The 18178-nt window shown below is 45.7% G+C and overlaps 1 protein-coding gene across 2 annotated transcripts; it reads right to left on the bottom strand.

The window, feature by feature from the left end:
• Positions 1–541: 541 nt before the first annotated feature.
• Positions 542–12559, bottom strand: CNRIP1 (cannabinoid receptor interacting protein 1). Of its 2 annotated transcripts, none has more exons than XM_038397308.2 (3): positions 11825–12559; positions 10637–10781; positions 542–2051 (listed from the first exon to the last, which is right to left on the bottom strand). In XM_038397308.2, exons 1-3 carry the CDS (start codon positions 12142–12144, stop codon positions 1887–1889), a joined length of 630 nt encoding a protein of 209 aa, XP_038253236.1. In that variant the 5' UTR covers positions 12145–12559; the 3' UTR covers positions 542–1886. The 2 variants fall into 2 exon arrangements, with proteins under 2 accessions (XP_038253236.1, XP_043367931.1); XM_043511996.1 differs by having other exon boundaries at positions 10637–10796; positions 11825–12338.
• Between the last annotated feature and the right edge of the window lie 5619 nt (positions 12560–18178).

The following is an 18178-nucleotide window of genomic DNA, read 5'->3' as shown; positions in this document are numbered from 1 at the left end:
AAGTTAAAGATTATGTGGGGCATATTAGCTGGAGACTTCTTTTTTAAATGCTGTCAGGGATATTGCCATCTAAAATGTAAGTTTCATGGTTAAGCCATTGAGATGTACAGGTCAGTTAGTAGGCCTCAAAGCTGTGGGTTGAGGGGACAAAGCTGTTCATCAGTCCAGATTGTACCTTGGGTAATGTCACAACGTGGCAGGGACAAATTCTGTCTTCTGTTTATGAACTTCATATGTAATCTGTATCTGTGCATACTACTAAGACAATTCTAGCTGTCTGGGTTCTAGCATGTGTGGTCAGAATTTCTCCATAGTGATTAGTGATTTTTGGCACCCAACTTGAGACACTTTAAAGGGGCCTGATTTTCAGAAAGTGTTAAAACCAACCCTCTATGTCAGTCCCTTTACAAAGATGTTTCAAGTTGGGTGCCTAAAATCACTAGTCACTTTTGAAAATCTCAGCCTTCGTCTTCCTATACTCAAATTTAAAGTCAAAAGTAAGAGAAGCCAATTAGATGGTGCACGCTTAGAAAAATATAGATTGTTTCCAAGTCCTTTATTAAAAAGGTTAAAAGTTGTGATTACAATTTACAGACATTTAAAAATTATTCACAAAGGGTTACAGGAACAGCTAACATACCAGCGAGAGAACTTAACCCAGCAGAGATTGAAGATGGGACAGTATAGTAATTTACCTGCTTTATATATTGAAAGAAGAGATCTGAATCTATGTTCCCCTTTGCCTCTCAGCTGTAAACATTGGAAATTATATGTTTAGCACCTTAAGTCATGATCCTGCAACACTCATGCACAAGTGTGCACTGATGCACTTTACTTATAACTTGACTGTTCTTTTGCTGTCACATGTGTGAGCATTTGCAGGATCTGGGCCCTTCTTCAGAGATGAATATTTCTGGCTGATATGGAAGCCTGGAGGTTTTAGTACAGTACAGTGATCACACCTCAAAAAATTCATTTATTTTGAAAGATTCTACTGGTTTGAGCAATATTCCTAATCTTAAAAAATTGAGACTACCACTGGAACTGATAATCTTGATGAACTCAGAGAACATTAGGTGTGACCATTATATTTTGTTAGAGTAGTGTACATGCTCTAAAGATATGTATCAGCAACATCAATAGATGTGCAATTATGCCTTTACGACCACAGATTTATTGCTTTTCGGTATGTTTTGTTATGCTAACGGTTTTCATGGTATCTCTTGGTTTTTAAAAAATCACTTCAGAAGCTGGTGAACACAGAAAACCAGTGACATTTTACCAAATTTCACAAAAGAGGAAAGCCAGTCACAGCATATTTTACGACATTAACAGAAGAGGGAGACTCAGTGTGTCCGAGTCTCCCCATATGAAAACGCAACTTCAACAGTGCAGTAGCCAATGTTCAAACATCCAGAACTTGCACCTCTGCTGTCTACCATGACAAGACATAGACAAACTGCACAATGGAGCATGTTTTAGGGACAACGCAAATATAAATACAGATAAATCATCACTAATATGAAGTTGGATCTGAATCATACAAATGCAAGGTATTTCACCAAGGGTATTACATCCTGTGATACTGGTTAGTGGGTATTATCCACATCTTGTTGGCATCACAGTGTTTACTTTATCAAGGTGCCTGCAGAATTCCCTACTGCAAGGATGAAGAATACTGCAGATGCCATTGTAAGTTTAAGTACTGTGAGTAGCAAGTGTCAAGGTTTAATGGCACCCACTGTATGTATAATTTAGCATGTTATTTCTACCACATGGGACAAAGCAACTGTAAAGTATGCCTTTGTTAAGGCTTTGTGCTGGTTTAAAGATAGATTTTTTTTTAAAAAAAAAAGATTGTCCAGCAGTGTCCACTTTGCTCATCTTCAGTGGAACATCTCTTTGTTGATCCACATAAGACTGCGTGTCTCATTGGGTTTGCATTCATACTCGATGCTACCAAAGGCGTTTCCCCATTGGCAATGATTTCGTTTGTGGTAGTCATAGAATTTGACTTGCCAGACTGTCTCAAAAGTGCCGATGTCACTAAACTGTGAAGGACAGGGAACAAAGTTGTTAGTAAGCAGCTCAGATTTTTCCCTCCTCCTCAATGCAGTGTGCCCTCCAACTACACTGCACGTGTGACACACTGATGTAAGGGTTATTCCCAAAGTAGCAACATCAAAGATCTTTCAAGGTTGCCATAGTATCCTTCATGCAATCTTTAGTGCCTAAGCATAATTAGTAGTACATACAGGGCCTGATTCTCCCCTGCCATGTCCCTCTGCCACTCATTTATACTTGTGCAAGGTGAGTGAAAATGATACCATTCTGACCAGGTACCATTTTATACCCACTTTCTATAGGTGCAAGTAACTGCTGGGGGCAAAGCAGTGGAGAATCAGGATCATAATGCTTTAAACAAGGATCCTGCAACACTTGGTGAGGTGATGAAAGCAGGTGATTATGCCATATACCTATTGTGTGAAATATATATTGCCAACATATGAGACATGGCTTTCCAGCGTTATGCAATGTACTGTGCTTGCCATGAGATCTGAGGTTAGTGGGTTACCTGTGTACTTTGATCTGTACACAGAATTAATAGTAGTGAACTTCCTCCTTTTTGCTTTGCCTGCAGTCTCGAGTGTTACCTTATTTTTTCATTTGCAGTGCCATTCAATCTGTAGATTAATGCAAGTTATTACTATGCAAGCGGTTACTGTGCTATTTGTAGACTTCCCTTGTCTTCTATTCCACATTTTTATACCAAACAAGAGTGAGAGGGGCTCCCACTTACATTTTTCTATAATCACGGCTCATTGTAATGTGCTACTGAATCATAATTTTGGGACAAATGACAGAAGCTAGGAGATAGCAAAGTATATTCTAGTAGTTGCTTAGGAGATAGCAAAGTATGAGTGATTGGTTAAGTTGCATTACAATGAGAGGGAATTAAGATTTCAAATTGTATTGGACTTGGCGTTTGTCTATGAACTAACATTATTTTAAACATGTTATTTAGAAATGAATGGGGCCACAGTAATAATAACTTGGAATTCCGACAGTATGAAATATCTCATGTTCCCCCTGCCCCTCCCCCCCACAACCTATTGCAAGACACCAGTATAATAGTAAAATACACTTGCATGAGAGGAACAAGGATAGATTATCATTTAAATTGCACCTGTGTAAATGTGGGAATTACTCCACTGACTTCGACTGAGATCCTGCAGATTTGCACCAGCACAAATGACCTTGGATGTTGTCTTTGAAATGTGGGTATGAGGGTTTGTACACGCCAGCTCTAGGCTCAACTGCACATTATATTGGTGTATGTTCTAGTAGACTAACCACTGAAGTCAGTATTACTGCAATGGAATAAGTATTACTATGTTTTTCGTGTTCCTTTTAAAATATTCCTATTGCTCATTTTAATAATGACTCTTCTCCATGTGTCTGTTTTCATTACAATCATACATTCAGGAGCTGACCTTTGATCATCCGCATATTGTATTCACCACTGGAAAGTCATCATGTAAATCCCTTTTCAGAATGACTCTTTCCGCCAGCCAGAAGAAGCAGAAGCTCCAGTGTCTACACCTGACCGATTATAGCTTATTTCCCAGTTGGGTGGTTATTTTGCTTCTGCCTGCTGAGCAGTTAGTGAGCTGCCACTGCCTAACCTAAGGGACACATTTATTACCACACTCACCTTGTTGCTGCAGAGTGGACACCTTTTCAAAAGAACTCTGCCCCCAGCAATGCCCCTTGATAATTAGAATTTAGTCATGACCGTAATGGCAGCTACGGGGTCCTGAGTTCTTTTGACAATTCGACTCCAGTTGCGGATGTTGCCTTAATATCTGCACCATTACAGGAAGTCACAGAAAAAAGTTACTGGGAATCTAAAGTTACTGTAGCAGCTCTCCCACATTCTCCCCAGTGGCTGCATTCATTCTCAAGGAACGGACATGGTTTTAGCTACCCAGCCTGGGAGCCACTTGTAACCCAAAGCAGTAGCAGCGGAGAGTGCTGTGTAAGCACCGTGCTTAGCCCTGGGGAAAAGGACTGCCTCCTCCTGCTCAAGGAATCCCACTTCCAACCCAGGAATGGCATTGCTAGTGGAGGGAAGTGTCAGCCATCCACATCTGAGAGGATACTTACTCTGATGGAGGGCCTTGTGCAATGCACTAAAGGAGTTTGTATGTGTATTTGGGGGAGCAGAGAATCCCTGAGCACAGGCAGCACCATAACTAGGTGGCTGCACAATCTCTACGTGGTTACCCTAAAGTCCCGTCACCCTGCAGCAGAACTACACCAGTTCCACCACCTAGGGACTCTCCAGGACTGCATGGTTAGTAATGGTAGCTAAAGGGAACTTAGAATCAGAAGGTCCTTTCCCTCTCTTGTAAGTATGTGCCATAGTTCTTTATGCAATCACCCATCTATGTGCTTTGGGGCTCAGTAGTTAGTTATTCCCTCAGTCCCTCTGAAGTTGGGCACAATGAGGTTTTTTAATGGCTATTTGTTATGGGGGGTTGTTGTAAGCTGACCAGCCCCCTATCTATATTGCATTAAGTAGTGCCTTTCCCCATGGTGTCCGAGCACTGTCTAGACTCAGGTCTCTGCACTCTGAAATCCCCAGTCACCTTCTGGGTGATTTGAGGACTTGCCCTTCCATACAGGCCAGTCCCATGCGTCTTGGAATGCAATGGTGAAGGAACAGTTATCTATCCCTGGGCATCCAGGAGAGGATACCAGATTCTCTCTTGAAGCCACTTGCTGCCATTACCACCTCCTATTAGAACCATTGCTGCCTGAGCACACAGAGTGCTGGGCCTCCAGCATGAGCATCCTCAGCCCCTCCCAGATGTGTGTTAACAAATGACGTCCCATAGACCCTTCCCATGATGAGGGCATAAGCAGAGCACCCTACAGAACAAAACCTCGGCTCCTCAATGTAACAAGGAGGGGGCTTCTGGGGCACTGGGGCCAACAACTTCCCAGGGTTGCTGTCATTGTCCAATGGCGGGTAAAGACCTCAGAATCATTCCCTTAGTTCTCTGGCTTCCAGTTCACTTCCTCATTGCTCTGCCAATGAGAGCTTTCCTAATGGACACCCTGCTAAAAATATAGCTGCATGGTAAAATAGCTCACAGGTTTCTAGGTACTAAGCATAATTTGAGTGTTCAAGTACCAGAACAACACCTACATAAATGAATGCCTTCCTAGGATCCTGAAGATGCAGAAATAAGATTGCTGATACAAAGGCCTAACTAAACCTTATTCTACTAAAGCAAATGCAATTTGGGTTGCATTAACAGAGACATAGCATGCAAGTCATGGGAGGTGATAGTACCACTCTACTCTGTGCTGATTAGGCCTCATGTGGAGTACGGTGTCCAATTTTGGTCACCACTGTATAGAAACGATGTAGAGAAACTGGAAAGGATGCAGAAGCAAGCGACAAAGATGATGAAAGGGATGGAATGCAAGCCATATAAGCAAAGGCTGAAAGAACTGGGTATGTTTCGTTTAGAAAAGAGGAGATTAACGGGGGGATATGACAGTGGTCTTTAAATATTTGAAAGGCTGCCATTAAAAAGATGGAGAAAAGTTGTTCTCTCTTGACACAGATGGCAGGACAAGAGGCAATGGGTTCAAATTACAGCACTGCAGATTTAGATTAAATCTCAGGAAAAACCTCCAAACACTAGGACAATGGAACAGACTGCCTAAAGAAATTTTGGAAGCTCTTTCACTGGAGGTTTTCAAAAAGAGGCAGAATAGCCATCTGTCTTGGATGTTTTAGCCATAACAAATCCTGCATCTTGGGGGAGGGTTAGACTAGATGATCCTTGTGGTCCTTTCTAACTCTATGGTTCTATGATTCTATGCCAGCTACCAACAATTAACAGCAAGAGTTTAAGAAGTCATTTAACTGAAATTCGGTATATTGTGCTCAAGAAATAACTTCTTGTTACCTGTTCTGAAAAAAGTTATCTTGGCAGATAAATTACTAGGAATTTTCTGGCTTTTACCCATTCAAATGCTATTTTAAGACTAGTTTATGACTTGAGGCTCAGTCCTGCGCTCTTTATTCAGGCAAAACTGACTGTTTTCAATGAAAGTTTAGTTTGGAGTAAGAACTCTAGGATTAATCCTTTACAAGGTATGTTCCTTTCCTAGCGTGCCTCAGAACATGACTTGTCTGCTGTAGAATTGGAAGAGGAGGATAACTAGTCACACGGGGATAGAAAAGGGTAGGGGTCGGAGGGCAGGAAAGGAATTAAAGCTATATACAAAGAGGCCAATTTCTAAAACCTAGATGTTTAAATTGGGCTCTACATACTGCTTAAACAGGCAAATGGACACAAACTAGTTTTCAGATTGGACTGTCTAAAGTTAAGTGCCTAAATCTCTTAAAGATCTACAAACCTTTAAGCAACTAAATGCTTATTTAAACACCTAATTCCATGTTTAGATACCTGTATTGAACACTTAGGCCACGTCTACACAACCCGCCGGAGCAGCGGGTAGTGATTAATGTATCGGTGATCGATTTATCGCATCTAGTGTAGACACGATAAATTGATCCCCGATCGCTCCGCTGTTGACTCCGGAACTCCACCAAGGCGAGAGGCGGAAGCGGAGTCGATGGGGGAGCGGCAGCCATCGATCTCGCGCCGCGAAGAAGCGAAGTAAGCGATTCTAAGTCGATCTAAGATATGTCGACTTCAGCTACGCTATTCTCGTAGCTGAAGTTACGTATCTTAGATCGATCCCCCCCCTTGTGTAGATTAGGCCTTAGAAGTCTAAATACAGATTTAAGTACCCACATTTGAAAGACTGAGCTCTTAAGACCAAATTCTGAGAGGTGTTGAATAGCTGCTTACCAATTTCAAGTCCTGTTGACTTCACAGTATCCCAGTATTTGATTCTAAAGCTGCTGTTTGGGTAAATATTGTTATTGCTTCAGTTCAGTACCAAAAATCAGCCTTCAGAAGCCCGGGCCTCCTTTGGGTTTATTTTTAAAATATGTCCAAAGGAAAAATAAACTACTGGATTTTCAGACGCACTGTGCTGTAGGAGTAAAAACTTCATGGCTAGTAGAATGGAGATACTTTATCCGGTGAAGTTTGATTCTTTGAAAGCATCATTTTCTGCACATTCTCTAAGGGGACACAGCAGAATATGACTGCTAAACCTAGTGATAGAATTTGGAGGACACTGCCTTTGTAACTTGTACAGAAAATAATCTTGCATCTTAATCTTATACCTTTGAAAAGAAAATACATTCTCAGAATTCAGAAATTATGCTGGGCATTTTCTTTTCATGGGTAAATTCTCATATTAAACAGGCAGTTATATGCTGCAGTGATGAAAATGGTACAAAAGCACTTAAGGGCTAATGAAATTACCCAGGAAAATAAAAGTGTATCTGCTATTACCTCTCATTATAAGGAGGTACCTCAATTTAGGATATAGACCTCCAATGTTAAGTTACACATGTTGTATTTAGAGTGGTGGCACGATTCTTAAATTACTCAATCTTTTTAGTATCTCGCAGTAGTAAATAAAAAAAAGTACTTGAAGTCTTACAAATTTAAATAGAAATCTAGTTAATTTAGTACAGCGCTCTGACAAGTGGTTTCCTTGAGTGGGTACCTATATACCATACCACAAATGGAAAGATTTTACTCTTTAGATGACTACATATATCAAATGAGTGTGTCTATATATAAATATAAATTCCTCTAAACAGAGTTTCAAGGTAATCACAAATCAATATTTAAAACCACTTTGAAAACAGTTCAATCATTATTGACATGAATAAGAGGGGTGGAACCCCTGCGGATAGGGATTGCCATAGTAATGATAAGTGCAACAGAAAATGTAGCCTGAGAACACGTCAGGATAGCAAGAGCAGAGCTGCAGCTAGAAGTACAGAGAAGAGCAGAAATTTAACACTCTGGGCCAGGTCCTCAGCTGGTGTCCATGGAGCTATGGTAATTTATTCCCGCTAAGGAGCTGGCCCCCCCATGTTTATAGAGGTAGACAGTGAACACTGAGAAGACTCCACCACCCAAACATCTAGAAACCATATGGAACTTTTTCTAAAGAGAACTGTGGAAATCTACGGCTTCTCTGATCTTCCTACATTAAATTGACAATATATCTGCTCCCATCTTAATTATTTCACATTTAACTAACTCTTAGGGGTTCAGTCTTCTCATCCATCTGAGCAAGTAGTTGGAAATGTTACATTCCTTTGCAGTTTTCCTTTAAAACCAAGGTGAATTCAAAAAAGTCACGTGAAAAGTTTAATAAGCACTCAGTCAGGTTCTTTAGGAGGAAAAGTGTATGGATTTTTATTTACTGCACAAGCACTCTGCTGATTCTTAGTTAGCTCAGGCTTCAGGAAACATCTAGTTCACACTGGGTGTGTGAAGAGGCTTAACAAAATCATTAGCATGCTCACTCCCATATTCATATTAATGGTAGTAGTAACTTGATATCCTTAAGGAATGAAGTTGGCTTCTGATTTGTAATAGTTTTAGTTTGGCAATAGCTTAATAGTCTATCAACTTTGAAGTGTGCTGCTTTCCCCCAAATGCAGTGTAGAACAGAAGTGTCTGGATGCCTCAGTGGGATTTTTTCCTATGCAAAATAAAATATTACAGCTAGGAAGCAATGTTGTTGGAGACCTATTCATTGAATTCTGCATTGCTGCTCACAGCACACATGCACTTTCTAGCCAGAGAACTGAATGCTTTGAAAGATTCAGAAATGGTCTATTCAGATGATTCCAAAGCCATGTATATGGTCTCCTGCCCCAAATTCTTCATCTGGAAATTGCTGGCTAGGTGAAAGGCCCCTTTGGGAATGGTGCCTAGCTAGGGAAGGAAGTTACTGAGCATTGTCAGATCCCCATAGATGTGTGAACAAGAATATTTAGCACTTAGGCTGGTCAGACCTCAACGTGTCCCAAAATCTTTAAATGACACGTCCTTGTCCCCTGCCCGCAATTTCAGTCTGAGCCAAAAAACGTGAGAGATGAAGCCTGAAATGGAAGTGTCTACCACATTCCATATCCTGTCATTATAACTGTTAATGGTGATTTTCTATTTGCTCTACTAGGACTATAAAATTTTAGTATGTGATCAAAACAAACTCTTTTTATATGGTCTTTAGAAGTGTAAGCATTGTTTAACTTCATATGTGCCATAATGGTATCTGGTCTTGAAGCAATTACGACATGCATAATAGCATCCCTTCTCCTAGTCTTTTTATGTTCCTGCGTCTGGATAATATTGGTGGGGCTGGTAACATCACCTACTATAAAGGTTGCCCAACACTTTCCATTATTAGACCCTGTGTTTAATTGCTCACAGCTTTGCCAAACTGTAACCATTGCTTTATAGGAGTGGCAAAATATTTACTCTAGAAGTCTGTATTATATATACTAGTAGGATATTAACTGAAATATAAAGTCTCTCAAGGAATACATTATTTTGACTCAATTTCTTACATCTAGGAGTCCAGTCCACAGCCTTTAGATATGTAAAATGTAAGGGCAGCAGGATTGGGCCCAGAATAGCAAAATAAAACCCCCATCCTGCAGTCACGTAAGCACATGCTTAATTTTATATTTTTTTTTGTAGTTCCATTGGCTTCAGAGGGAGAAATGCCATAAAGTTAAGCCAGTGCGTAAATGCTTTCAGCACCGGCACATAAGAATCTGAGCGCAGGGCGAGAACTCCATTGACCTCGGTAGGGGCAGGGGCTGGGTCCTCTCGGTGGATGTGAGAATTACTTAGAAAACAAATGAGAATATTTGTTATACCAGTGTCCACATAGAACACAGAGGGCAGGTGTGGCATGCTATTTGAAACATGTTTTGTTAAGTCAAGGGGGACTTTGTCTAACTCAGGAGCAGCTCAGTGAATTGAGCCATGGAGGGGGTAAGGTAAGATCATCCCACTGCAGTACTTCTCAAAAAGAAAAGGAGGACTTGTGGCACCTTAGAGACTAACAAATTTATTTGAGCATAAGCTTTCGTGAGCTACTTGTTAGTTTCTAAGGTGCCACAAGTCCTCCTTTTCTTTTTGTGAATACAGACTAACATGGCTGCTACTCTGAAACCAGTACTTCTCAGTGAGCCTTGAGGGAGGGGATAGCTCAGTGGTTTGAGCATTGGCCTGCTAAACCCAAGGTTGTAAATTCAATCCTTGAAGGGGCCGTTTAGGGATGGGGGCAAAAATTGGGGATTGGTCCTGCTTTGAGCAGGGGGTTGGACTAGGTGACCTCCTGAGGTCCCTTCCAATGTTGATATTCTATGAATGTCACCGGTGCTGCTGTGGCTAAAGTAATAGTGATTTCAGTGTATGGTTCTGTTATGGCCTCTTTCAGAGTTTGCAAGGATATTATATGCAACATCTTAAAGTCTCCACTTTAAAATAAACAATGACTGAGATTTAGAGCAATGAATCCTTTCTATGTTTTCCCATTTACCAGCTGCCAGAATCTCACCCTCCCCAGATCTCATTCCGTTCTTGAGTTCATTATCTCCCTTGCCTCTGTATGCACCATAGTGTCCAGCATGTGCTGGCCATGCTCAGAGAGATGGTACCTGTATGTTGACCTGTAAAGGCTGTCTTTGCCCACTTTTGGTGTGAGGCACTCCTTCTGTATCGTAGATTCCTGTGTAACAGACGACCTGGGGATCTCTTGATTTCTCTTCCAGGGGGATGTTCACTCCTCCTATACCCATAGTCCTGAAATAGACATGCCTGAGGCAGTTTGAAACAGCCCTTGTCCCCAAAACAATTACTAAACCAAACCCTGGACACTTGGCCCTTATCACCCAAGCTGATGAAATCAACATGAAGGTGGAGTGCCCAGACATTGCACAGACACAGTATGGGAGGAGTGGGGTCACTCATGGGTTTTTACACAGAGGAAAGCACAGAAAGGCCTGTACCCTGCCTTCTCTGCAGAGGCCTGTTTTGTGGCCTTCTTAATAATAATAACAGGATTGTGCTGCTGACTCGTTTTGGCTGATGGTTCCTGATTTGGCAGGCCGAGTAGTAACCCGGAGAAGAAACATGGAGTATAATTCAGAGGTGAAGGTTTCATTTCTTGCAGCTGGGCGTTAGCTATTTTAATGGGCTTTTCAGCGGGAGGATCGCTTTTCCTGGAGAGCCCTGCTTGTCCAGCCAGAGGCAGCCCCCAGCACACTAACGCATCCCTTCTTCCTTTCCAGCCCCCCCGCATTGGCGAGCCAAAGGATCGCAGAGCTAGTAGAACCGCTTCTCCTTCCAGATCAAACACTGGGGAAAACCCAGGAGGGAGAAGCGGTGCAAGCCTGGGGAAGCTGCACCGTAGGGGTGGGTCGGGAATTCTCCTTCCCTATCTAGAGAAGGAAAATGTATCTCTTCGGAAAGAAAACGCACACACACACCCTTTGCAGTGATCCACTGTAATCACACACACACACACACACACACAGAGCGTTTGCAGCGATCCATTGTCATTATACACCCACACTCCCTTTGCAGCGATCCACTGTAATCACCCCCCCACAACCCCCCTTGCAGCGATCCACTGTAATGACAAAGGGAGGATGCTGAGGTAGCAGCCGGGGGGAGAAGAGCCCCACCCAGACACAGATGCCCTCCAAGTCAAGGGGGGGGGGGGACACAATGGAAATCCTGCGCTGTCAGCCCGCCAGGAAAAAATATTAGCCTTCTAAAAATAGCCAGTGGGCAGGGGAGGGGAGCCCGGGAGCAGCGACAGCCCTGCCGTGCGGGGCACTTACGTGGCGTGCACGACCCCGGGCTTCAGCACCACCTCGACCGTGTACTTGGCCCCGGTCAGGAGTTTGATGGTCCGGCTCTGGTCGAACCGCTGCCCGTCCACCTTGAAATAGACCGGCCCGTCGTTCGGCTGGATTCTCAGGGAGACGCTGATTTTCACCAGCTTGGGGATCTCGCCCATGGCTCCCCGGCAGGGGCGGTGCGTCCGCCCGGGGCTGGAGCGAGCGAGGGAGGGAGGAAGAGGAGGGGCGGCGTCAGACCCGAGCCAGCCCAGCCCTCCCCCAAAGCAGCGGATGAATATTTCTAAGGGGGGGGGGCGCATCTGCTCTGAGGCTCCCGGCCCCCCCCCTTTCCCTTCTCCCAGCCGGATCCCGGCGCGGCGCAACGGGGCCACTTGCCGCTGATCCCGTTGCAGCCCCTTTCCCGGGAATTCAGCCGGCCCCGATTGCACCCGCCGTAAGCCCACTTTTACTGCCGGAGGGGGCCCGGCCGCCCCCGGCCGGCGGGCGGGAGCGGTACGGGGGGGGGGGGAGGGGGAAACCGGAGCGGAAATGGGCACGGCTCCGCGCCGGGTGTGTTAGTCCCTGCAGGCAGAGCGGGCCCACTGCGGGGCGTGCGAGTGGGCGATGCTCTTGGCATTACACCCGCACCCGGAGTCTGCGTGGGCTCACTTCCCCTAGCGCTGGAAAGGACGCCAGGGACGAGCCAGACACCATATAAACGGCCCCCACGGATCTCCAGCTTCTCCGGAGGGCGGGGATTACCCCCCCCCCCCCCGGGGGGAAACCCTCTAGCCCGGACACTGCAATACCAGGCCACACGCACGAGGCCAAGAGAAGGGATGTGTGTGTGTGTTAAAGGGACTGGATTAATTCGGACGAGGCCTTTGTACCCTCCGAAATCGGGCTGGAGCCCTGTTCGGCTGCGGGGGGGGGGGGGGGAGGGAGGGGCTAGTTTAATTGATGAGACTTTTAAATCGAGTGCCACTGCTACATCATTAGCTGAGTGTTAGGTCTGGTGCAAACTGCCCTTCCTGACTAATTCCTACTCTGGGACAGTCAACTGAGCATTGGCTACCTGTGAGTATCTTATTCGGAGGGGAAAGGTTCAAAAGTAGGAACGCAATGCCTCTGATCTTCCTGCCCGGGCTAACCCCCTTATAGTTAGCTTTCTCATTCACTTGGATGCTGGGGGATCTAGCTGTGTCCCATCACTAGGTAAAGAGTCCCTCTTAAATCATCTGCAGGCAGAAAAGAGAATTCGAATTTTATAATAAAGCTACTTTGTGTCTTGAGGTGTTTATACACACGTGTGTGTTGGGGGGACCGTCTGTACAAGAATAAAAAAAGAGACTCGGTCATGATTTGTGCTTGGCATAGTTAATACTCTTGGGGATCCCAAATGAGGCCTACAACTAGAGTAATTGGGGTTCACTTTCCAGACTGTTACTCTGTACCCAGCAAAGCAATGTCTAGCTATAGTTCAGTGCTAGCTGTGGGGCAGTGGCTCTGGAGGAGGAGCTGGGACCTGCTTTCAGCACCATAGCAGCGGACAGTTACCGGTAGCAGGTCTACACCTGGGAAGACTCAGCTGATTTCACACAAATTGTGTCCGGGCAGCGATTTAGATGTTTTAACCCCTCTGGCTCTGGGTCCTGAAGTCCTCCTAGTCTTTCCTCCACTAAAACTCCCCCTGAGTGAGAACGGATCAAAGACGTCAAGGTTGGGCCTATGAAACGGTTGTTATTTTGTCTGCTTAGTCTCGAAACAAACCAAACCAGGACTGCAAGCAAGACACAAGAAGGGTTTATTTGCAGTGTTGGTGTTTGGACTTTTATACCCCTCAGTTTCCTCTCCAGCTGGGTAACGGGTGTAACTTCAGGTGTTTGACAGAGCCCGCCCCTCTTTTAGAGATGTGACTGCATGTGGCGTTAGCATCACCTGTGATGGGAACAATGCACTCGGTCACCCATTCAGCAACGTAGACTCTGGCTGCAGAAAGCCAGCCCCAGCATCCGCTGCTATCCCCATCCCCACTGAGACTTCCGGACCAGTTTCCTGTGTGATGTGGGTTCCTTTCATCTGACCGCCAGGGGACTGGGGTGGGGGGAACTCATCGGCAGGCAAGCCAGCCAGAACCAAGAACTCCCCAGCAGCCACACAATACATTTTTGCATATGCACTTTGATTGACCTGAGAGACCTGTAGAAGTGTAAGGATAATCCAGAAGTGTAGGGATGATCTAAATGTCACAGCTTGCTCTCTCCAGTAGCAAAATGCAACACTGGACTGTCTGGTGGCGGCAGTAGTGCTGCAGGAGGCCCAGCTCTTGGTGTAGCCAATGATGCCTCAAGAAACTGCATTCTTACCAATTTACCAGGCCCGGGGTCACTTGGCAAGGGCGTGACTGTGGTAACCGCTGCTTGGTGAGGACATGGCAGGATTGTAGTAGTTAAGCCTGGGCGACAAGAGGTTTGCGGGTGGGGGGGGGATGTGGCCTATGTGTTACCTGCATACATTGGGGCACCCCACCTTTTCCCAGTCCGTAGGACTTCAGGCGTAACCCGGTTAATTTAGGCACCCCCACCTTTTCCCAGTTCATAGGGCTCTAGGTGAAAAGCACCTACCCTTACCCAATCTGTAGGGCTCAGGGCCACCCGTACCCAATTTGTGGGGCTCAGGGTATAACTAACCTGATCAATTTAAGTACCCACACCCTTTCCCAATATGTAGGGCTCCAGGTGTATACTACTTCTGCAGGTCTGCAGGACCTTTTACTTGTGAAAGAGCCTTACACAGTAATATACTACATAACCTCTATTGATTAACAATCACCAAAAATAGACTGCACACGCTACACATACAGTGCTTACCACTCCCAATACGACAGATGAACTTTTCTTGATAGCCAGTCAGGATCAGGTCCATCTGGGGGACTCCAGTTTCTGCACGGTGTCATTGACAGAGTGTTGAGGTCTGGCAGCTCTGATCTTTGGGGCTGTATCCTGGAGTTGGTTCCCAAAGAACTTCCTTTTGGACCCCAGTTTATATAATGAAATTTGAGTCCTTTGTAGCTATACCTTAACCAATTATTACACTAAAAGTTTACTAGCCAATCCTAACATAATGTAACAAAATTCTCTAACCAATTATATCCCACTACCACAATTAACTTACACCTAGCAAAATTAATTATACAGCAGACAAACAATTAAAGAACCAGACAGAGACCATACAGATAAACAATAGCGAAGTGGGGACCCTAATGACAAAACAATAAAAAAATGAGGATTTCACAACCACAACTATTGATAAGTGATTTCTTGCCAGACAGAATGCTAGCAAACTAAGGGTTTTTTAGCCATCTTAAGATCGGTTTCTTTATCTGGTGATAGTGGGTGCCATTAGGACGGGGTCTCCTTCTTAACAGCCTGATATTACATTGTTTTAATGTAATGTGGATGGAATGTGAGGATGTGACTTCCTGCTTCTCAGCTAATGGCTGCTGCTTGGCTGCTCTATTAATCTGGCTGCAGACGAAGGCCTTAGGCTTTAGGCCTTACAATCTGGCTGCAGACAAAGGCCTTATCCTTACATATGCCCTGCACCTCCCCATCCCTTCCCCTATGGGGTGGGCTGTGTGTGCAAGGAACTGCTGCCAAGCCCCAGGCCCAGCTTGTGCACCGCTCCCTGCACTAGCCCAGCTAGCAGTGGTGTTGGTGGGAGCTTCAGCTCTTGGGTTCATGTGCCAGAGCTTCACAATAAATAAGGCTAAGCTAGTCATAGCTATTCAGTTATACAGTGAGTGGGGTGGAAATAACTGGTTTGTGGTTTGGGCCTCACCTGTCAAAAAAGCCACCACTGGACTTTGGTGAACTGTGAGAGAACCTTTGACTGCCTGTAGTGTGGGAGGCCTCACCCCCACCGGTGAGTAGCCATTATAACGGAAAGCCTCCAGTGCTTTGCCTTAGCTCTCATCTTTAAAGAGCTGTAGGTAGATGGGCTTCCAATAAGGCACCATATGACTCTTGTACTGAACTGGAGTTGAAGGTCAAGAGAGTCTTTCTGACTCATACTCCAGTAACCCATCAGAGCAAGCACACCAAGCCAATCAGTCAGAAGGGCCCCTTGCTCAAAGCAGAATGGAGACAGATGGAAGAAGAGATGCCTGAAGACCAGATGCATGCTTTTGTGGTGGGGTATAAAAACATCACACTGGAACTGAAGGGATTAGGGAGCAACTCTGGGCCTAGGTGACCCTGCCCATCCCCACCTGCAGAACATGCTCCAGCTGGAGGTGGAGCTTAAAAGGGAGCCAGACAACTCACAAGGGGCTGTGGTAGGGCAGGGTGAAGGGTCTACCCTAAGTGCTCCAGAAGAACGGTGTTGCAGAAGCCTTTTCCAGGGAGCAGGCGCCTGCCTGCTGAGCCCCGAGGGGCGGAAGGTTCAGTTACTCTCTGTTTTGTTACTACTTTGTCTCAAGCTGTAAGATATTGGCAGGGTAGTGAGTGCTGGGAAGTGGCAGAGGGAGGCAGCCTTAAGGCACTCTGAGGTGCTGGCCATTGTTGCTTCTTACAGGGCCCTGGGCCAGAGCCAGGTGGAGTGGGAAGGCCTGGACTCCCCTACCAACTATCCTTATTATGAAAAGCATGAAAATCCTCACTTCTAGACACCCGCTCGGGAAGCCAGGGGAGGGAAAAATACTTTGTAAACTGCAACTGGGACTGGACACAGGCAGGGGCCAAAAGTCAGACTGAAGTTCCCCCCAGTTGTGAGGGCGTGGGACCCAATATGTTCCTTGGGACTCTGTTATCCCAGGGAGGGATAAGGCTAATTGGTGACCTGACAGAGGGTTAAGTCCACACCCATCAAAAGCCAGACCACTGCAGGGCGTGACAGTAGCCAGTGAGAGACATTGGAGGTGGGGAAAGTAGAGACCTAGTGCTCTAACCACTAGGCAATGTTGCCAATGAGCACTGCCCATAACTGCTTGTGTGCCCCTTTCCACACTGTCCATGCTTCAAGAATTTAGGAAATAATTTTATAATTCAGTACACTCCCAATTCTACATAAAGGGCCAACTTCTTGCTCCATTGAGGTCAATGGCAGAATTCCCATTGACTTCAGTGGCTCCAGGACGTAGCTCACAATTTCTTTTGGGAAGATGTGTGTATCGATAAATACTTTAAAATTCTGTTAACACAAGCCACATGGGAATTGTCATACCTGCCCAGCCAATAGACTCTCTAGTGCAATATCCTACTTCCAACAGTGGCCAGTATCAGGTGCTTCAGAGAAAGATGCAAGAAAGCCTGAAACAAGCAGATGTGCATAATCTGCCTCTGTGAAGGTCTCATCCTAATCACTAATAGTTAGAGATGCCGGAAGCAGAAGGTTTTACGTACATGTTTCGTGAGCATTTACTATTATGACTCTGAATATTCTTGCATCCGTATAATTGTCCAGTCTGTCAAACAGAGGGTACTGTAGTGGCTTCAGGTGGTTCCTCCTTGCCAGCTTCAGAGGGAGGCCAGTCCGCCTCACTATGCTACCTAGTGGCTGGCAGTCATTTGGCAGGGGATTAGCGTGGTATGTGTCAGTAAATAATGTAGGGCCCTGGCCCCTGGGGGCAAGGCAGGGGTAATTAGCAGTCTTTAGCCCAGGTCCCTGGCAGGGGCAGGTGGCAAACACAAACAGGCTCTAACTCTCTGGGCAGCCAGAGCAGTAGCAGTCTATAGTGTAGCTCCCTGGCTGGGGCAGACAGCAAACACAGTCCATCTGGCCTAAGGTGGGTAGGCTGCCACCCCAGGATTGAGATCAGCAGCAGGAGGTAGGGGGACCTGGGCCCACCCTACTCCACCGGCTTCCAGCCTAGGGCCCTATCAGTGGCGAGTGGCTCCACCACTGGGTTAGCAGGGCTCCTACCAAAACACGCTAGCTGTGGTTTCAGCAACACAACCGGACTAATGTCTGGTTTCCCTGGTCTACTTTCTATCCCTACGTGTTCATAGAGTTCTATGGCTCATGAGTCCTTGATCTCCTCGGGGTACTTGGCGGCCAGCAATCTTGACAGCAACTTGGGGTACTCATCAGGCAGCAGTCTCAGCAGCTCCCCTCCCTCAGGGTTGTCCTCCAGGAGCTGGCACTGCTTGGTCCTTGGTCCAGGAACTGGCAGCAAGGCAGAGGCATCTGACGTCTTCCCTGGCTCTAGCCTAACTGAGCTAGAGGCCCCGCCTCTTATACTTCCTGTTGTGCCCCTCTGCTTCCAGTGTGTGTGTGTGTGGGGGGGGAGGGAGTGGCCTGACTGCACCCACCAGGGGGTGGAGAGTGATTCCTCCCTGTCAGCCTTGGAGTGAG

Source organism: Dermochelys coriacea, chromosome 3, assembly GCF_009764565.3.
Source record: "Dermochelys coriacea isolate rDerCor1 chromosome 3, rDerCor1.pri.v4, whole genome shotgun sequence".
Taxonomy (NCBI): domain Eukaryota; kingdom Metazoa; phylum Chordata; order Testudines; family Dermochelyidae; genus Dermochelys; species Dermochelys coriacea.
This window is presented reverse-complemented; position numbering and strand designations above follow the sequence as displayed.